We start from the raw sequence: 22890 nt of genomic DNA on the forward strand, positions 1-22890 counted from the left end.
TCCCTGTGGTCGATAATTGATTCATCCCAAGGCCGAGCAAACAACCGCACCGGGGACGGTTATCCCATCCGCAATCGTCCGACCGATCGAGCTTATCCTCGGTGATGGAAGAGGGGTATCGCCTTACGTTATACCCTCTATCTGCAACCAGGGAAGGCTTCTCGGCTTCAAATTCTTTATTGAAGTTGGGCTTGATAGGCACTATATCTAAAGCCGTAGGCTCGGCCACATTTTTCCCCTTCGGCTGAGATACCGGTTCGGCTCCTTGGGAGGAAACCGAGGGAATATCCTGGGAGGTAGATTCGGTGTTGGCAGACATTCGTGATGGGTGAGAAAGAGGTTAAAAAATTTTTGATAAAGGGAAGAAGGTAAGAATATGGAAACAGCGAAGTAAAGTAAATGAAGCAAAATGAAGGGATGAGTAACGCTTCAATCAGGGAAGCAACACTTGAGTGGAACGAGTTCTTTGCAAGCAGATTTAAGCAGCAAATATGAGTGTTGAAATGATGGAATCGACGATGGAAAGGAAGATAGTGAAGAACAGAAGTGAAGAAGTAGAGAAAATGTGGTGAAATGGTGAAGATGAAGTAAAAGTGAAGAAGGAAGAACGTCGAAGGCCTTATATAGGCATGGGGTTTGGGCGGTTACAAATCCCGACCAATCGCCGAACGCCACGTGTCCCATAATTAATGAAGACGTGATTTGAAAGGACGTGCGTAACGGCGGTTGCAGAGCTTGGCCTTTCGGGGTGCGACACGTGGCAAACGGCAGAAAGAGGTGACAACTGTTCCCGCCAAAACGAGAAGATAAGAACGAGCCAACGGGATCACCGGTTTCGTGACTCATCCACTTCCCGTTACTCCGGTATGACCTCGGCCCGGAAAGTGTGGGGACTATCTGTATACGGTAAAAACCGGTTAACGTTTGTCCGGTGCAAACCGGGGGCGATAAAGGAAAGAAGGCAAACAATAGCGCTTGATCTGAAGAAGTTTTGATTAAAGTCGTCGTGTCCGGTTCAACCGTAGTAGCTGGTCCTGGTCCCTCCATGGCCGAGTCGATCGTGGCCGTTTGCCGGTTCAAACATAGCGGAATCGATTGTGGCCGTTAGCCCGGTTTCTTCATGTCCATTCTGATCGTGGCCGTTGGTCCGGATAATCAGTTATTCGCCCGCCACGTGTGGAAATCTTGTTGCCACCTGCGTCTGACAGTCGTACGGGTGTCAGACCGTACGACCTAACCTTATCCATATTAGGTTTTCTTTATCCTAAAAGGGCTCCATGATATATAGAAGGCCCATAGAGGAAAACTATAAATAGGGGCATTTCATTATTTTTCAGGGTTGGCCTTTCAGATCCAAGAACTTTGTATTAGAAGATATATATTAAAATTTTCTCTCGCTTTAATTTCTTCAGATTTTGGTCCGGTTTACAGCTTAAATAATTTATTGAATCATTTCATTCAACATTGCACGGAATATATAGTAAAATCTTAGCTCAAATATATAAACCCCAACATCTTTACCCAACCATTAGCATATCAACTCATTCACTACTTAAGCCGTTTATAAGCAAAATATACACGTATATCTTTTGTTCATCAAAGAATAGATTAAAGTGCCACTTATCCTTTACCTCATTTACAAATCCAACTTATTATCCAATTTCGGGGTAAAACAAATATTTATTCAGGCAAAAATAAATAACCAAATAGTGTATTTTTGAGGATTTAATGCAGGTATTATGATGCATATCCTTCCCACCCGCGCGCAGTGCATATAAGTTAAAATTCCATATTTCAATAGCATAACTAAAGTTATTCCAGAAAAAAGTAAAAGAACAACATATTCGTTGGATCATTATATTGGAAATTGACAACTCTTGAGATCTCTTGAGTTCCATTCAAGAAACCAAAAAGCTTTTTGGAAAAGAACAAAACAACATCGCTATCTTCCGTGACCTTTAACTTCTTTAATGGACCAAGAAAAAAGCTAGAAAAAGGTACATTAGCTTCTCAAAACAAACATTCTCCTATTATTCTTCTGTATATAATATATAGTTGATCTGAATTTTGACCATTGCCAGCAACTTCTTCATTCCACCATCATAATATAATGGCCACTCCCATTCCCCCCATGCCGCGGCGATTAAGCCCGGTAAAATGCATAGCCCTCATACTCTTAACCCTAATTGTCATTGTTGGTATAACAATACTTGTAATTTGGCTAGCAGTGAAGCCACGACGACCCATTTACTCAATCGAAAATGCTTCACTCCATAACTACAACATGACCAAAAATGACCATTTGTATGGAGACTTCAACTTCACGTTAAAAGCGTACAATCCAAACAGCAGAGTTTCCATCTATTACGACGTCATTGAAGTGAAGCTTTTCTACAACTCCCAACAAATTGCTTTCAACAACGCGGAAACGTTCTTTCAGCCTCGTCGTAACGTGACATATTTGGACCTTTTCCTTTCGGCTAAAGACGTGGCGCTATACGGCGACGTTGCACGCGATCTGAAGACGGAGAGGACCTCGGGAGCCGTGCAGGTGGAGGTTAAAGTTAGAGCTAAGATAAGGTTCAAAGTGGGAATTTGGAAATCAAGTCATAGGAAGCTGAAGTTATCGTGTAGCCCTAGTGTGCCTGTTTCTTCAACCAAGAATTCTCAGACCTACCCTTGTGACTTGGATTTATAAGTTTTTTTTTTTTTTTTGAATTTGTTGTATGATGCGAATTGTTTGTTCTTTTTTCTTTTCTTATTCTATTTCCTAATTTTTCTTTTTTGATGAAGTATTGTAATCCTTTTTATTTTTCCTTGGAAATTTTAATTTGAATGTGTGGTTTTGAAATTCTTTTCACTTAATATAGGCTATTATTGAGCTTTGAATTGACTGAAATCCATATGTTATTTATGATATTCTCATTTCATGACATACTTTCTCACATCCATGATATATCTGTCTTGATCTTGATATTGGAATATGGTGATGACAGAGGTAAGTATGATTCATTCGACATTACTATATTTGCGTAGCCATCTCTATGCTGTGTGATACGGAGTGGTTAGCTATGATATTGGATGGAGGAGTCATTCTAGGCTGTGTGATACGGAATGACGGTACATGGACTTAGCGGTCCCCCATGGTCATGACTGTTGAGAGGTGGACATCGTCCCCCCGGAGCATGTGTGTATCATTGCATTGCATTCCATTTGCATACACATTATATATGTTCTTATTGTCATTTGGATTGATATTGATCTTCGGTGATATTTGAGTTATTGGGTGATTATTGGATTATGTTTGGATTTGTGAAATATTTGAGAGATCATTTAGTAATTGATTGTACTACTTAGACTTGTTGACTTGTATCTGTCTATGAGCATGCTTATCTTTCCATTTTTTTATTTGCATGCGTGATCTAACTATTGTCGGCCTATGATGCTTAACAGTACTAGTGTTGTACTGATATTACTCTTGCTACATCCCATTCGGGGTGTAGAGTCTTACAGGTTGATAGCTTGATTCGAGAGTTTCTGGAAGATGCGCGGTGCTTATCTTGAAGACCTCCATCATCTTCATCCCTAGATGGAGGTTGAGTTTTATTTATCTACTCGAATATTGTACTTCGAAGCTTAGTTGCTCTTATACTAGTCTAGACCAGGTTTTGGGAAGGTTGTTATGTATAAGCCACTTTTGTAATTTTCCGCTCATTTATAAAAAGAATTAGTTCCGCTTTTGATTATGTTTATGACTTATTATTGAATGAATCCTGTTTTATTATTGGAAAGGAGTTACGATTGTGTGAGGGTTCGCCTACCGAGGTGGGAAAGGTAGGTGCCCGCGCGATCCTAAAATGGGTCGTGACACTTATATATGAAAGCATTATAGGAATCTATTTAGTACTAATAGTGGACCAAAAAATCAGCATCTTTAAAACTATCAGTAGTAAAACATTGAACCTACACACAAAATCATAATATAAACAAAATAATAGCAGCGACTGAAAGGTTGCCACAAAGCACCACCTTTTCAGCCAGATTTTATTGGAACTATTTGTGGCGACAAGGATTTAGTCGCCAAAAAATATATTATGTTCTGTTGCGATTACACGGGTCACCACAAAACTATCAACTTTTGTGGCAACATCCTGTAGTCGCAACTGAATCATCTTTTGTGGCGACTAAATAAGTCGCTACTAATTGTCGTTAGAAAAACTCACATTTCTTGTAGTGGCATGTTGTTGTTGTTGTTTTAGTTCCCGTTTGGCCATAGATTTGGGAGCATATTTTGAATTGTTTGGCCATAAAATTTTGGCAGATTTTGAAAACAGATCTTCAAATCTCACATTATGGCTCAAACATATTTATGGGCTAAGATCTATGTTTTGGCCTTTTCAAAACTTTTCAAAACTGCCCCCAACTTTTGTATTTTATACAAAAGCCCCATCCATTTATGACTCAACTAATTCTATCTACTTGTTCCTCTATTGAATATGTATCTAACATGTTTTCACAATTAAAACAATCTCTTTTATAAAGTAAATGAGCTAAGTTATGCCCAAACAGTAAAAGAAGAAACCCCAGGGAAAATTGCTCTGACTGTAGAAAATTGCTGCGAAGATAAAAATAGATCTTTGTATTGTAATTTGAATTATCGTAGCTAATAAGTGTGTTATTAGCAGTTATTATTCAAATATCATGTTCTGCATAATTTGAGATTAGCAAGTATGTATGTTTTGTATGGTTGGGTATTATTGATAGTTTTTGTAACTTATGGGTATAAATAATGTTTCATATTTTCCAAAACAAAAAGTAAAATATGTTTTGAAAAATTATGGCCAAACACATTTTCAAAACTTGAAAAACTTCATCCATATCAAGTTTTTCAAATTTGTTTTTGGGAATCTATGGCCAAACGCTAGCTTAGTTCAAGGAATTTCTTTATCTTTTCTTCAATACAACCACGACCAGTAATGTTTTTTTTTAACAGACCGGTAGGATAAAATGTTATATTGACTTATTGTGTTTTCACAGATAAAATGATAAAAATGATCCTTCTGTTTGAGGATAGGTTCAAGATAGTCCCTTAAGTATGTATGTACCAGTTTTAATCCTTTATTTGCAAAGGATGTGGTGCAGCGGATGGGGCTGCTCCTCCCTTAACCAGAGCTTTCGGGTTTGAGCACCGAGTATGAAAAAAATTCTTGTTAAGGAGCGCTTCCCCCCGAATGGGGCCCTACGCTGTGTGAATCCGAATATAGTCGGGCTCCAATGCGGGTACCGGACACCGGGTGGGAAACCAAAAAAAATCCTTTTTTTGCAAAAGTTAACACTTTTCTCCATCAAATGTTTGACGGACTTTGTTTGTTAGATTTGAAGGAAATTATGAAAAACAAAAAATAAATTAGCGGGAACTCACATTTAGATGTATAAGTTTTAATTTATTTCTAGAGTCTAATGTATTTTTTTGTGGTGTAATTTTTGCTATTCTTTTTAGTGTCTATCCGCAATTTTTGTTTTGGCATATTTTAGAATTTGATGGGACTTTCTAGGTATTTATGGTTAAACTTTTTCTTTTCACTATTTTCATCAAATCTAAAAAAAAAAAAAAAATTGTTAAATATTAGACGAAGACTAAAAGAGTTAAGTTTTAGCAAATTGTAAGGACCAAAACTGTTCAATTCATAATTAAAGACGAAGACTAAAAGTGTTAAGTTTTAGCAAATTGTAAGGACCAAAACTGTTCAATTCATACTTAAAGAACTAATTTGAACCTACCTTTAAACATAAGAGACCATTTTTATCATCTTCTTTGTTTCCAAACTACACCCTATTTTAAACGGTAGAGGGGGAAAAGTTGGGATTTTGAAATTTAAATTTATTTTATTTAAAGTGGAATTAACCTTTTTGTTTATTTCCAGCTCACTCACTTACTCACTATATAATTAACTTGTTCCCTTTCTAAACAATTAGGGGTTTTGGCTAATTTCCGGATTTTTTTGATCACTAATCTCTTAAACTTGTTCTTCTGTTTCATTTTTCTCAGTGAGAAATGGGTCAGATCCAGTACTCTGATAAGTACTTCGATGATACCTACGAGTATAGGTAAGTATATCTTTTATTTGGTCATTTTATTTTTATATTTTGTATTTTGACTCCCTTTATTTTTTCTTATTTTCTTTTGTTGGGTTTTTGATTTGCAGGCATGTAGTTCTTCCTCCTGAAGTAGCGAAATTGCTGCCAAAGAACCGTCTGTTGTCTGAAGTGAGTCTTTACATTTTGCTTTCAATTTTATATTTATTATTTGATTTCGCATAGTTAATGAGCTAAGCTGTAAGGGCTCGTTTGTTACGAGGGATAAGAGAGAATTAGTCCCGGAATTAAATTTGAGTTGAGTTTATCTCACGTTTGGTTGGGATAAATTCACGGTATAACTAATTACAGGATTAGCAATCCCGGAATTGTAGTGTTGTTTTTATCCCTGTGGGAGGGTGGATAACAATCGCTTGTTCCCCAACCAAACGACCCCTGAGAGTACTATTCGGGATACTGTGAAATTTAGGAAGATTAATAGAGAATGAATGATACAGCAGTATGGGTTTTTCATTGGAGATACTTTAATTTTTTCATGTGCTACATAAATCATTTCGGTCATTAATGGGGGTTATTGAATTTCTCAAAATCTGTGGGATTTAACAAGAGCAGGATGTTGGGTTTTTGGTGTTAATGGAGGTTTTATTTTTCGCGCCTTTTTTTGAGAAGACACTGCCTTTTCTCATAAAGACACCGCCATTTTACCGAAAAACCACTAGGTTCACCTCTTTGTTGGCTATAAATTTAGAGGCCTTTCTTTAGATTTTACGTACTGAAACATTAAAATTCGAATTCTTCTTCCCTTATTTTCCTGCATTGTTTTCGAAAATAAAAGTAAGTGTCAAGTGTGAATTGCACCATTCTTTTAGTTCGCCTGAAGTTCTATAATTTGAAGTCCCACTATTACATAACAGTTCATTCCGTCCTATCCTGTAAGGAATTAATCTGAAACTTTGGGCAACAGTGAGGCTATTAAATTCTTTAAGGACACATAGTGCAGTCTGTGAGCTTGGAATTTTAGCGTTGCTTGTTTAATATCTGTCTAACTACTCCCTCTGTTTCAATTTGTTTGAACCTATTTCCTTTTTAGTCCGTGCCAAAATGAATGACCTCTTTCTTAATTTGGAAACAAATTCACTTTATGAATGATTTATAGCCACACAAATTTTCAAGGCTTATTTTGAACCACAAGTTTCAAAAGTCTTCCCTCTTTCTTAAATGTCGTGCCCAGTCAAATGGGTTCATATAAATTGAAACGGAGGGAGTATTATAGATTCTACTTATAATTTCGATTAAGAATACAGGAAAATAACACAGGACACAAGGGAAGCAAAATTAGCACAGGTGATGCCAATCAATTGGGATAAAAAGTTTTAGTAGTGTTGGACACCTAGCATTAGGTCCGGTATTGTCAACAATCTTTCTTATTTAAATTAGATATTTGTATCATTAGTGTAGTGATGAGTGTGATAATAGAGATTCTCTAGTTTCTATAAAGGACGAGTTCTTTAGTAGTGAAATAACAATTCAAATTGAACATAATGAATATTGAGGATTCACATGGCAAACTGCCGAATAGTTTCACAATCAGGCATATTTTTTCTTTCGTTTGCTGTAGTAAGGGGATCTTTGGTTTTAATTACTCCCTCTGTCCCAATTTGTGTGGCATTCTAACCTTTTAAGACAGTCTAAAAAAGAATGATACATTTTTATATTTAGTAATACTTTATAAAAGAATGATACATTTCTATATTTAGTAATACTTTATCTTTAAACTTTCAATTTTACCTTTAATGATATGATCTAATAGCCACACAAATATCTATAACTTACTTTTGACCACAAGTTTCAAAGGTCTTCCATTCATTCTAGAACTCCGTGTCCAGTCAAACACCTTCACATAAATTGGGACGGAGGGAGTAATGCTTTTAAGAACTCCATAATTTGTTTAGGATTTTATTGGCGTGCTAACATTTTGTATTATTCATGATCTTGTACGATTGTTTAGGATTGTCTTTGTATGCTAATCATGATGTTATACCTTTGAACTGTTAGAATGAGTGGCGGGCAATTGGAGTTCAACAGAGTCGAGGATGGGTTCACTATGCTGTTCATCGACCCGAGCCACACATCATGCTCTTCAGGAGGCCACTCAACTATCAGCAGCAACAAGAGAACCAATGAAGATACATGTTACTTGTTTCTTTTCAACGTATCTTATATAAATGTCTAGCTAAATATCTGCTTCTAGTATGCTAAACCCGGTAATGCTTTGCTCTTTATTAGTTGACAGTTTTATGTTGCTGTTGCTTGGATGTCTAGCTAATGTCTCGATCAACACTTGTAGTTCTTTTGCAGTTTGTTATATTGGCATATTTTGGTGTTGTAAGTTCGTCTGCTTGATGAGCTTAGCTCAAGAAAAACAATGTCTTTTTTAATCTGGATTCTGATGCCTGTACATGATAAAGTAGCACAGAAATCACTATCACTTGTTGGTGTCTTGTGCTTAGTCCTATTTTCTTGTGCAAAAGAATATTCTGGTGTTTTAATTGATGTATCTATATGTTTTTTATGGGATTTATGTCAATAAAGTATATGGAGGTGAAGAGATTATAGGGAAACTATAGTTGCTTTCTTTTGCTATCCTCCTGTGAACCAGGGCTGGGATCTGGACGTTCATTAGGCTGGGAGAATGCTCAAATCTTACGGGTTGTTTGGTATGCAAGATGGGATAGACAAGGATATCCTATGGAATTGGCTATCCACCTTTTATATGAGATAGCTAATCCCATCATTTTAGTACAAGTGGTAGGATAAAATAATCTCGGGACTAACTTATACTCATACCCAAAGGTGTGATAAAATAATCTCGCATTTTATCCCGGAATTTGTTATCCTTTTTTCACTAATCAAACGACCCCTTACAGTTTTATGTCTTTAAGATCAATCTGTGCCTTGAGTAAGTTCAAGGTAAAGGGATACAGGGAGTGAGTTCTGATGTAAAAGATTTTTGAGATGTTAGGGAAAAAGAACCCTTGTTTGTTCATCCTTTTTTATTGGTTCAACTTAATAAAGTTGTGTCTCGTCAATCAATACTATGCCATTAGTAAATAACATACACCATGACACTTCCTCTTGGATATGCCGCATCAGTTCACTTTCTTCAAGGAACCATGGGCCAAATTCTTTATGTATTAGGAGATTACTTGTTTGAAATAAGGCCGTGTATTATTTTCGATGTTCATTAACATTTTCAATTTTGGTTTTTAGCTTCCGTTTGATCACTCTACAATTTTTAATCAATCTCATAGATATATAATGTATTTCCATGATAATACCTCTCTCATGTGGCTTGGGTACGTCCTGGGATCACTTTGAACATGCTATTAAATTTCAATTGGCGTGAATTAATAACGTCCAAAACTTATGGGACTTTACATATATTGTCTCATTAACAGTTTAAACTTTTAAATGAGATGGTTATACACTTGTACAATACAATATATTATCATTTTGGTGCAAATCAGAGTAAAATGCATAATTGTAAGAATTACCATAGATAATTACTAATTTAGCTTTTGTTTTTAATAACGCAATGGCGTCTGAGAGAACTTGTATATCTTGACTATTTACAAGATCTCTGTACGTACTAGATCCTTTTGTATATCTCGACTATTTATGAAGAAAAATTTATTCTTAGTATAAGGAAGAAGTAAAAAGAAATGGGAAGAGTAATCGAATAAGACAAGAAAAGATCCACAAAAAATTACTACTTGTTACCCACAAAAAGTTTGAAAGCATGAGTGCACAAATCTAAATGTCACCCCCCTTTGTTTGTCTAGCTGAACTTCTTAATTTCCTTCTTGTTTTCTGCCTGTAGTCAGGAAATGACTATATCTATGGAGATGGAATTTGTTTAGAAACGAAGAACCACAATATTCTAATTTCTTCTCTTTACAATATTCTAATTTCTTCTCTTTCTACTTCAAGAGTTGATATATCATCCAAATGAGATAAGGTTGATCAGTAAACTGTTCCGTATTCTAGTGAGTTTCATTACAAATGAATTTTGATGATCATAACAACAGAGAGGAAAAGAAGCTTAAGGATTTTACAGATATCCTCTTATAAGAATATCTATAAAATGCATCTAGTGTGTGCATATTCATTTAAGAAAGTTGGCAAACACTTTAAACAATCCCATAGCTCAAGGCCACAAGTTAAACATGAAACATAATCCGCTGCCATTTGTTATTGGCTTCTCATTATGGACTGAAACTTCACAAAGTGAAACAAATACTTAGTCATATCTTGCAACCTTTGAAGACAAACCACATACGAAACAATGTGTTATCTCAGTTTCATTTTCATAACGGCTTCCTGTTAGCAGTAATTCAGAGTATTACATCATGTAGAGAAGGCATCCCTCTTTTGAAAAGTGAAAAGGCTAATAACTTAAAGAAGGAATGAAATTATGCCATTATCCTTTCTATCAAACTAAAGTCATCTGGATTTATCCAAAATCAGTATCTTAGCAGCATACCCCCTTCCCCAAAACGGGTCATTTGCACTTCAGTCCCTATTTTGTGCTGGTCTTCAAGTTTTGCCCTTCAAATGGGCTAGTCTTTAATTTTTGCCTTCAAAATCGAACTTGTGCCTAGAGGGATATAAGTTACGCAGCATAATATCCACAAGTTATGCCTGTGCCCTTAAGGAACTTATGCCCCGCTAGACATAAGTTCGATTTTGTAGGGCAAAAATTAAAGACCAGTCCATTTGAAGGGAAAACTGTGCAATTACTTTAGACAGTAAAATTGGTTGGGCAAAACTAAGAGGGTACATATTGTTTAACAACTGAACTTCCTCCTTCAACTCCTAACTAAGCACAAAGAAACCAAAAAAAAAAAAAAAAATTTTTATCAACTCATAATCCTCACATATTAGACATTTGCTTCTCATATTCACCTGTATTTGGCTGCTAATGCTAACAAATATAAAAATGCCGTCCTTCTCCTTTTAAAAAAAAAAAAAATTTAGTCACTGTACATTTCTCATCTCATTGCATTCCAGGAAGCAGCTGACTGCAATACCTCACCTCACCTTAGCACATACTACATAAAAAGTTTTACTTGAACCTACTTTTTGGTAAGACTTAAGAGGAGATAGAAGGGATCAAATCCAATATGCTCTTAGAAATAAAAAGAAAGAAAAATGAAAAAATAAAATTGGCCTTTATAGGTGGAGTATATCAGTCTATTAGCAGAAATATTAACATTGACCGCAGGACATCTCTTTTTAATCTACATTGCAAATAACCTGATAAAAGATTTAGTTATGAATATGACTTAAAAAAGCTGAAGTCAAATCTTGTGGCATGAACTGATGTGAAATCCTCTGGTTAGCAGTTACATTAACAGGAAAAACTTTGATGCAAATGTATCACAATCAAACTATTTAATAATGGGTAAACGCTACAAAAAGTGCCAAAGTTTTCTATGAACATTTGCATATCAACTACTTTGGTTCCATACCTAAAAGTTGAAAGATGAATTTTTCTTTAATCTCTGATTCATGAGTCCCTTCATCTGTAAGAACAATCTCGTTTCAGTGCTTAATAGTGTATGGGGGTAAAAGTGTGTCCGGACCCGGGAACCTATTTCGGCCATAGGGGTTGTCCAGCTAGTTCCCATTCTCACCAACTCTTGTCACGTCAGCAGTCATCAGTCAGAGTGTTATCGCAAGTATATACATAGGGGAGGAGGAAAAGGTCACGTCAACTGCACCTAGGGAACTATGAAAAGTGGAGGAGTGGCTTAGGTAGACCTAGCTTAGGGAAGAAGGAAGGTGCAATGGACAAAACGCATATTCGGGCCAGCCTCCGCAACTGGGAACTCGGAGAATTCAAGGTATCTACACAGCTGTCCTCCACTCCCACCAGCTCGGGTCATGTCCGCAGACCTCGATCAGTGTGTCGTAGCAGAAGTGCACGTTGAGCCACAGTCACGTCACATCACCCGAATGTTAGGGTTAGAAAAGTCTTGTTTTGGCTTATATAAGGGAACTGAGGGGAAAAGAAAGGCATCTTCTTCTCTTTCCCACACACATTCTTATAAACATATACTCTTGTAAACATTAATCTATTTTGAAGAGAACGGGCCATGTATTTGGAATCATAACTTTCAGATCATTTTATCTATTTTAATCATATTATATTATTTCTAATTATTCAATAAACTATATCACAATCTAAATGACTCCGAACCAGACTCGTAAAAGGAGTTCTCAGGGTTAGAGACGTCCCAATACTTGTCTTCAAACCCTTAGAAAACAAATCGCACTGATTTTTTTGGTTGAAGATGATTTCATCGAAAAATAGTTTGGCGCCGTATGTGGGGATAGACAGTGGTAGTGTCGTCCTAACCTAAAGCAGAAAACCTTAAAAGGCCTACTCAGGCCTGGAGTCGTTCTGTTTGAAAAAAAGAAAAGAGAAAAAACACGCTTGATCATGATTGAAACAGCTAGCAGCACGTTAGGAAGCACTATTTCAGCAGGAACGAGGGACCCACAAGGCTCACAGCCGAGGAACCAATAAATCTTGGTCAGGGAAATCAACCCGGAAGTGGAAATGCTAGTAGGGCAGGAGGAGATAACGCCACCCCTGGAGGAAACCTATAATGAAGCCCCAGCAAAGAAAGACCACCCTGACCAGTCGGCGGAAAGCATGGAGAGGCTTTCTCGAGGATGTTTTTCCAGAAAAAGGAAAAGGCGCCCTCACCCTAAAGTAGAAGGAATGTATAAAATGGAAGACCCCCAATCAAAGGTAACACTAGCAGCAGTTCTGGAATCAAACAACGCTATGATGAAATGCATGGAGAAGCTCATGAACAGCATGGCCAGGGGAGCACCGGTTGAATGCCCTATGGATATCCCGGAGGTCATTAAGGCGCCAGGGACTCCGGAGGTGGACACGGAACAGATGCAGCCGGAACTAGTCAAACAGAATGCATAATTGGAAAGGATTTCCTAGTTAGAAAAAGAGGACCATGACCAGATGAGCCAAATACTGGGGCTCCCCCTGTCCTAAAAGGGGCGGGAGCGATGAAGTATGGAAAGATTCCGTGCAAACCAAGCACGGCTCCCGTGCTCATCCTAAAGAAATTTAAAATGCCAGATATTCCTAAATATGAAGGAACCACCGATCCGGAGGAGAACATAACGATCTTCGAAGCGGCCATCACTGGACACGACCTCAAGCAGCACGAGATCGAATCAGTCATGCTGAAAACATTCCAACACACACTCGTTAAAGGAATGGTTTCCTGGTATAATATCTTGCCTAAAAATTCTAGTGACTCTTTTGCTGCTCTTGCAGATACGTTCGTACAAGCTCATGCGGGGGCTCGAAGGATCGAAATGCACAAAGAGGATATCTTTGCTGTAAAGCATAGGAATGGTGAGACAATCCGCAACTATATGGAGAGATTCCAACGAGAGAGGATGCTGCTGCCGCCATACTGGAAGATTGGGCTGCTGTGGCATTCGTGGGTGGATTAAACAACAATGGTTCAGAGGCATCGAGAAAGTTGAAAGAAAGCTTGAGGGAGTTCCCGGCCAAGTCTTAGAATGAGGTTAACAATTGATACACGACCAAGATGAGGATAGAAGACGACCTCCGAACCGAACCCCCGATAGAAATGAAAAGTAAGCCGCAGGAGAGACCTGTGAATACCTACCTCGGTAGACAAAAGAACCCGCGAGATTGGTATGAACATATACGGCTCGTCCCCCTCCTAGGGGAGACGTGGGGACCCAAAGACCGCGGTATGATCAAGGCCAGCCCAAGAAACCCTCAGTCGACTCGAGCCCTCCAAGCGTGGCTTCATACAATTTCAATATGGAAGCTGGGGAATTGGTCATGGCCATGAAAAATATGAAGGAAGCAAGGTTTTCGATAGCAACACGGTCTAATCCAAATAGATGCGACGTACAACTATGGTGTGAATTCCACACCCTTCCCGGACACTTGACCGAAGATTGCAAGCATTTGCGTTATGAGGTAGCAGACCTATTATGAAGGGGAAACCTGAAGGAGTGTTGACACCTAATTTTTGACCTCCCACAATTTATTTTAATTATCCAGAGTCCTTGAATATTAAATAGAGTGAAACATGTATTTTTTGAAGTCAAAATGATTTTATAAAATTATTTAGATAATACTTTACCATTCTTATTTGGTAAAATAATTTCTATAATGTTATAAATCATTTGGAAATTAATTTGCAACAATTATGATACATTTGCTAAATTTAATCAAGAAAATAGTTTAAAATAATTATTTATTTAATTGCTTGAATTATCAAAAATCAATTGGCAAATATTTTATCCTGTTTAGTTCAAGGAGTCTGATTAATTAAATGAATTAATTATTTTACCCCTCAATTCTTAATTTGGCATTTATCATAATTAATTGGGTATTTAATTATGGTTAATTCCATAAATTGCTGGTTACGTGACTAGTAGTGGCTACAATTGAAATAATCAATTGTCAGTCGATTATGGCCATAATTGAAATAGCCAATTTCATAGCTTAATTCAATTAAGGTAATTTTTTCAAAATTAGCTTTTAATTAGTCAATTACTTATAACGTGTTCATAATTAAAATGTTCAATTAATGGACATTGTTTAAATTTGGCTACTTGTTAATTTTGTATATTTTCCCCGCCCATATACCCATATATACATGAATATACATGAGCATGTATATCATATATATATATATATATATATATATATATATATATATATATATATATATATATATGTGACAAATCAGGCCCCTACCACCTTGTTTTGCTGGTCGAGCCCAGTCCGTTTGGACTTGACCCGGCCCAACAACGTGAAAATATATAAACCAAACAACCCCTTTTCAGCCATTTCAACAAGGCACAAGGTTTTGTTACAAACCCTAGCGCCGCCTGAGAGAGAATTCCTCTCCTCGTCACGAAGTTACCGGAAATGGCAAGGTGTCAGGCAACCCCACCTCGCCTCAGTCTATGCTCGTATTTTTTGGGTAAGAGCATTAATTGCTCTTATCCTATCTCGTCACACCATCATTGAACGACCCCCAAACACGGTATATCTCCTTTCCCTTTTCACTTTTTCTGCATTCTTCAAACGGCTAGCGTGAATTTCTTTAATTGATTTTGTTTTCTTGTGATTTGAATACTGGGTTTCCATTGGTTCGTGAAGAACCAAGTGGATTGACCCAATATTGGGTCGATCCTGACCTTTGATATGTTGCATGAGTAAATCATGGCCTTTAATTTGTGAAGCAAAGGCCTATTCTGAGATGTGGTGAAATGTCCCACATCGATTTGGGACTAGGGTTTGAGAAATTTGGGGGTTCTATATAAAGAACCCCAATTCTACCATTTGGAGGGGACCTGAACACTGAATATCATCCATATTCACATAAAAAACTCGGAGCACTTAAGTTTTTGGCATACTTGCTTTGAAACTTTAATTTTCCTGAGTTAAGTTAAGTTTTTAAATATTTTCTCTTTTTTTCTTGTTCGTGTGGCTTTGAGCAATTGGGGTTTGAGGAGAAACACCTTCCAAGTTCATTCTCGACAACATGCTGCACTTCAAAAAGGTACTTCTTTTTCCTTTAGTGAAGTTTTTTAATAGTTATGTATTTATTGCTGTTATATGATTTAGTTTAATTTTGTCTTTAGCTTTAGTTTAGGGCTGTTTGAATGTTAATCATGTCATTTAGTTGTTATTAGCCTAGTTTAATTGCTTATGCATTGAAACCAAATTGATTGCTCATACTTGTATTGATCCCTTTTTGTTTAAGTAGGATTAGGGAAAATATGAAATCTCTAATTGATCCTATCTAGATGTTTACTTCAAACTAGTTTGTATAATGTATTAACCATGACTGAGTACTTGCCCTGTCTAAGATCATTAGTCTCTGTTAATATGTAGAGTTATTTTACTGGCTCATTTGGGGCTAAAACTGATAATTGTTTAAATACTTACATGTGTTCTGAGGTCAGCTAATTTATACTGATTGATCATGTCTTTTGTTTTTCCTTAAATCTATTTGATGGGTTCATGATCTTTGCTATACACTTGACTGATTCTTAAAGAGTTGTTAGGTACATGTTCACTTTTTGTTAGTATGAGAAGTCATATTTGTTTTGGTTTGTGTGCTCTTTTTAAATTTATATCATCAGATTAAAGCTGCAACACTATTTTAAAATGCCATATATGTTTTCACATGAATAAATTGTAAGTCCATAGCTCATTTAACTAGGTCTTTGCTTTGTATTGCTTAATGTTGTTTGGTACTCTGAATCACAAGAACATTTAGATTATCCTGTAAAACACCTTTGAAACTAAAGTTGTCTAAAGGATGGAGTTGATGTCCTGTGGTGTTAAAGTCTTGATTTTTTCTTGGGACAAAAACGGTAAAAACGCAATAACGACCAAACGGGTCGTTACATTATGTTCCCCACACATACCTTTCCTGCTTTACTATATCATTGCCTTATTACCACAACATATCTTCTTCCACCATTCTATCAACACATTCACAATTTTTAACCCATCGTCTAACCACAAATTTGACTTAAGGTTCCTCTTTAATATTTCTCTTTCTCCTTTCCTTAATATAATCATTGGGGCATTATGGCTTACCGGTGTTGCATAACATAAAACATATCAAAATCATACTTACTTAATTTTAACACTTTATCAAAGCGACAAATATACCTTCCATCATTAGCTGCTCTGGTCCTGAACTCTGACGGATCTGTTTCCATAGAAGACACGATCTTAGATGGGTCTGTCTCAATGAAGGATACATCCTCACTTGGGTCTTCCTCTAAAGAGTAACTTATTCTTCCCCCTGTCATCATTAAAATCCTCAAATCACCCGTAGTCTTTTTTGAAAGAGTCGTCGTCAAACTGTAAAACAAAAGAGGTCAGGGTTGAAGATTTACACCCTATAACTCAGCTCTATAGCACGATCTAGGATACAAAGAAGGGTAACCATCCTATATGACTTGCAGCCTCCTGTTTATAAGTGTGGCGCGCTTCATACCCATAAACAAGACTCTACTGGACACGGCTTGTAGACAACCCTAGGACAAAATTGCTCTGATACCACTTTTGTCATGACCCAACCGGAGGGCCATGACGAGCATCTAGAGCTAACCTATCGAGCACCACAAAACATACATGCATCTCATATCCATACTTAGTGGGTCATCATGCTAACTCATAAATATCGTAAACTGTATGGGACACAAGCCCAAAAGATATTATACATACATCATCAAGCTGATCCCAAGTATACATGCCGACAAGGCTATCAGAACGATGATACAATAAAACATAGACCGAGAAGGTCATGGGACATCTGACTAGGCATATTTGTCTACGAGCCTCTATTGGAGTGCGTAACATAAAAAGGACGGGACAGGACCTCCCCGTACCCATCTGTACACAAAAAGGATCATACCAATTGGACTGCAGCTCCGGAACAAGTGGAGTGCTCCTGTACAACTGAGAAGACAGCCTATGAGTCTGAACCGTCTCCCTGTCTACATGCGGGCATGAACGCAGCGTCCACAAGCAAAAAACGTCAGTACGAATAATGTACTGAGTATGTAAGGCATGAGTAACAACATAATGAAAGTATGAAGATAACATAAGATAAAACAGATCAACTTTTACCTCTGAATGCCTCTTAAGGTGGATGTCATGCATGCTTAGTTTTAAATGTCATGCATGCTTAGTTTTTTTTAAAAAAAAATTCATACATACATATATAATACTGTACCTAGCCGTATAGGCTCAGTGTTATCATAATATCATCATCATCCTGCGTCCAAGGTAATATCATAACCTACCCACTGCAGTGGTGTGCACGTCTACGTGCCTGCCCGACCGATTATAGCACGACTCAGTGTAAGAAAATACATACATATATATAAAGCATGCATGAGAGCCCTAAAGAAAAGCTATGACTCTATCGGAGTGACATACGGTCGGTAAACCTCCGATTATCATTATGGAACTATCATCATGAACATATCTCACCTTGAAGGAATAATAACTATAAGATGAGATCAACATCAATAAATAAGATCAATAACCATAGGATAAAGATAAATAATCATGAGACAATTATCAACAATATCATAAGAACTTCAAGAACCATAAGCTTCTAGCATTTCTAGAAATAAGGACATTATAGCTATCATTGGTATGAGTTTGTATTGATAGGTTCATGCCATAAGAAAGAAAGGGACAGCCTTAACATACCTCAAGTCTTCCATGCAATCCAACAATTGGGCTACTTACAACTAGCACGCCAACCCTATAACAAGGAATACATATATAAACTTAGATGGTGCTAGTACATCACGTATATCAACGATAACTTGATTCTAGAGTAAAAAGGGCAGGATTTCCCCTTACAATCCAATCACCTCAACACGTACAACAACCCACAATAACAACAACAAGATTACAAAAGTCCTTTAAATACCCTCTTCACTGCCCTTACGAAGAATATACATCAAATAACCCCAAGTATACAATAACAATATACACTTCCTTTCTTCCCAATCAAGGAGCATAATCTCATCAACACACCAACAACATTAGATACTATCCATATACATGGAAATTAACTCAACAACACAACCAAAACATGCTCAAAACAGTCCATGAACTCAACAACTACAACACAACACTTTATGATATTTTCTCCATAACTATTTTCACTTTCAAGACTTGGTAAACCTTCAAATCAACTCAAAATAAGAGATAGGATGAAGCACATACCTTATATTTGAAGAATTTCAACCCACACAACTTGCTCCAAAACCTAATCACCACAACTCCAATTGAAAGGAAGAACATCCACCTTCCATAAATTAACTTAGGTTTTTAAGGTTTGATCTTCTCTTGGAAAGTTTTAGGATGATTGGAGATGATTAGAAATGGTTGGGAGAGCTTAAGGGGTCTATAAGGGTCTGTTTTGATGAAATAAAATGACCCCAAGTCGTGAAAATCAATTTATAGAAAGTTTTCACCGACTTTCAACATTCTGAAAATTTCGGGCAAAGTGCGGGCCGTACTTCAAAGTACATCCCGTACTTCAAAATTGTGATTTTCCGATTGAATTAGAAAGAAGACTCGCTGAACTTGAATTTACATAGATTATGAATTCCATAACTCCTCATATTATAGGAGATATGCCTCTCTCAAGTTGGACCAAAATTTCTACCAAGTTTTTCCCAAATTTTCGACGGACTTAATTCCTTCGATTCGCTTAATCTCGAAACTTTTATACACTTTCTTAACACTTGTTAAAAGTATTCCTTAACCTTATAAGGGTCCCATAACCTCTCCGGGCTTGCGTTAGTTTACTTACGACACAAACGACGCAATTTTTTTTTGAGGTGTAACAGGTTTGAACAAGTTGATTGTCTATTATGCCTTGATCGTGGTTTGGATTGCCTTTTTAGGCTTTGGATGATTGACGGCTTATTTGATTTCTTGATAAACCAAGAACTTAGTTGCTTATTCGGTTACTTGATGTACTTATGGATTAGAAGCTTCGCATAGGATTGTACTGAGATTATCACAGCTTGATATATTATTATTATTATTAGTATTGTGAACTAATGGCAGTTAAGTTTGGAAGTAGTAATCGTAGGCCAGCCCTCGTCTCCGTTTTCGTTAGGGTCGGTCGACGATGCTGCTGAGTACTCGTTGTTCCCCGTACTCATGCTACACTTGCTGCACTCTTTTCGTGTGCAGATTCTATTCCTGGTACGAGTGGAGTTCGAGACGCTGCCGACTGTTGTGATAGTCATCTGGACGATTCGGGGTGAGCCATCAGTTGATCCATGGCACCGGATCTTCTTCAGTTATCTTTATTATTGTCTTTTATTTCGGACAACTTATGTTCTTTCCGGATGTAAGTTGTACTTTCCAGATGTATGCCTAGACTTATACTTCATTTAGTCGTTATTGTACTAGTGACACCAGATTCGGGGACCGTTGTACCTCTATTTTCGTGTTTTATGAAAATAAGGATAACTAGTATTTGAAATAACTTGAATGATTTCTTTTTCCGCTTTAATTCCTGTATTAAATTGTTCTAGCGGGTTGTGGATGGCTTACTAACTTGGTGGGAGTTAGTGCCTTCATGACTTATGATATTGGGTCATGACAAATTGTTTGAAAAACGAAGAAAAAGAGGTCGAAGGTGCAATACAAGAGATCAAGTAAGGTTCTTCATAGAAAATCAAAAACCGAATCAAATAAATAAAAAAAGGAAACTTACATTTTCTAGGTTTGATCTCGTTTGGTTTTAAATTTTAAAAACAGACAATATTTAGTTTTGATTTAAGTAATTTAACTGAACAAATCGAACCAAACCGACTTTATAAATATATATATGTGCGCGCACGCACATTTATATTCTCAAAAGGAAAATATGAGGACTTTTATGTGTATTGGTGAGTATTTTATTCTATTTTTAAATAAAAGCCATCATTCAGACTATACTGGCATGTGATTTCAGGTTAAGCATAGACTCCTATATTGTATATTAGAATCTGAAAGGTAAATAGGAGGGAATATGTAACTTGACCTCCTAAAAAAATACCTAATATTATCAACTCTTATGTATCAACAACATAGTTTATAAATAAATATCTTTTGCTTAACAAAAAAGGTCGTGTAAGGACATGCCACGTGGCACTAAACAGTCAAATAGCTTTTGACATAGGTCAGAAATTGACGCAAAGTAGAAGACCCCGGTATGTCAGAGTGAAACAAGCATGACATATTCCGAAGCAGAGATGTCAACGAAGACGTTTTGCTAATCCAAGCGTTATCCACTCTTATGTATCTACTACTTTAGTTTATAAATAAATACTACTCTCTCCGTTCAATAATAAGTGTCACCTTAACAAAAAACACGCATATTAAGAAATTAATAATGCAATATGAAGTTTACTAAATTATTCCTATATAATAAACATAAACTTTTCCTCTTGATTATAGTATGCACAAGTAGTGATCCGTTTGATATTGGGAATCCAACAATACCAAGTTACTATGTGGCTTTTCCAATCTTCATTTAGCTATTACTTTAACTTGTCATTTTTTGTCTAAGGGTAGAGTTGGAAAAAACTAGCCAATTTATATTTTGGTTTCCTAAGGTGACACTTATTATGGGACGAATTCTTTTGGCTAAGGTAATACTTATTATGGGATGGAGGGAGTATTTTTTTCTTAACAAAAAAAAGTCACGTAAGGACATGACGGACATGCCACGTGGCAATAAACAGCCAAATAGCTTTTGATATAGATCAGAAAATGACACAAAGTAGAAGAAACTGGTATGTCAGAATGACACAAGCATGTGATATTTCAAAGCAGAGATGTCAACGAAGACCTCTCTGTTTCAGCTGCTTTTCCCGCACTTCTTATATAATCCTATTTTGTATATTTGAGTCTAAAAAGTAAGAGTGCTGTTAAATGGCACAACCCACTTTGGCACAACCCATCAAAGACATATGTAAAATGACATTTTTACCCCTATGTCACCATGAGCTCATAACCAATGTTTTTCCCTCCATCTCACAGTAATGATTACTTAGGCATGCTTGCATGTGTTCAAGACCTACAAAGAATACATACACCTATAAATATATGGTCTACATACCCTACAATTTACATAATTTAAACGGTGGGCCAACTTAAATAATATACAAAGCTCTAATTGGGAAAATTACGTGGGCTCAATACTATAACACTAATATTACTATTGTTACCAACACTATTAAATATTTATGTCACTACCCGAACTGGAGGACCATGACGGGCACCTGACCGTACTAGTCAAGCACCATCTGACATATATCTGACCTGAATATAAACATGGGTGGGTTGATAGGGCCATTATGTGATTCTCTATGAACTCATAAGGAAACATGCATGTATAAATTAATTTGAAAGACCCATCTATATAAATATGCTGGACATATTGCATGAGCCGATAAGGCTATCGTAATCATCTGTGTGACAAAATAGAGAAAAGACATCATTTAACCCCTGAACTTGGCATGAAAACTCAGTTTGGAAACTAAACTTAACTTCTATTTATTTACCCCCCTTAACAACTTACGATTTAATTATCTTCCCCCTCTAGTGGCCCAGACCTGGGCGCGTGTTTGACAGCGCCACACCCGCGCGTTAATTAATTTTTGTTAACGTTTTTTTTTTTTTTAATACAAAACGACTGGGGAACGATTATAATTCGTTCCCCCTTTTTAATCCCAACCCGACCCACCACCCTTTAGAACCCTAAGTTCAACTTCATCTTCATCTTCATCACCTTCAATCAGCCCCATTTTTTTTTCCCCCATTCATGAAATTCCTCTTGCTCACACCATTGCTCCTTCATATATGTATTCTTCCTCCACGAAATTTCTCCATCAAATTTCTCCTCCAAATTTCTGTCCATAATCGCTTCCGTGTTCTAATTCGAAAATTTTGTGGGTTCATAAATGTCTCAAGGTAGCTGTTCATCTCACGTAAAATGTAATTGTGGCACCATTGCAAAACACCTCACTTCATCGACTCCTAGTAATCCCGGACGGAAATTCTACAAATGTCCGAGGCCTAAGGGCAATTCTTGTGGATTTTGGGAATGGGAAGATGAATTGTTTCCTGAGATGCAGTGGAATAATGTTCAAAGT

At 36.9% G+C, this 22890-nt stretch overlaps 2 protein-coding genes across 2 annotated transcripts; both read left to right on the forward strand.

The window, feature by feature from the left end:
* Positions 1–2008: 2008 nt before the first annotated feature.
* Positions 2009–2884, forward strand: LOC132051140 (uncharacterized protein At1g08160-like). The gene has a single exon (XM_059442411.1). The coding sequence runs from the start codon at positions 2111–2113 to the stop codon at positions 2696–2698; it is 588 nt and encodes a 195-aa protein (XP_059298394.1). The 5' UTR covers positions 2009–2110; the 3' UTR covers positions 2699–2884.
* A 2918-nt stretch (positions 2885–5802) lies between these two features.
* LOC132050309 (cyclin-dependent kinases regulatory subunit 1) lies at positions 5803–8611 on the forward strand. Its single transcript, XM_059441508.1, has 3 exons — positions 5803–6108; positions 6207–6267; positions 8152–8611. The coding sequence occupies exons 1-3, from the start codon at positions 6056–6058 to the stop codon at positions 8278–8280; spliced, it is 243 nt and encodes an 80-aa protein (XP_059297491.1). The 5' UTR covers positions 5803–6055; the 3' UTR covers positions 8281–8611.
* The last annotated feature ends 14279 nt before the right edge of the window (positions 8612–22890 follow it).

This window comes from Lycium ferocissimum, chromosome 3 (assembly GCF_029784015.1).
Source record: "Lycium ferocissimum isolate CSIRO_LF1 chromosome 3, AGI_CSIRO_Lferr_CH_V1, whole genome shotgun sequence".
In the NCBI taxonomy this organism is placed as follows: Eukaryota; Viridiplantae; Streptophyta; class Magnoliopsida; order Solanales; family Solanaceae; genus Lycium; species Lycium ferocissimum.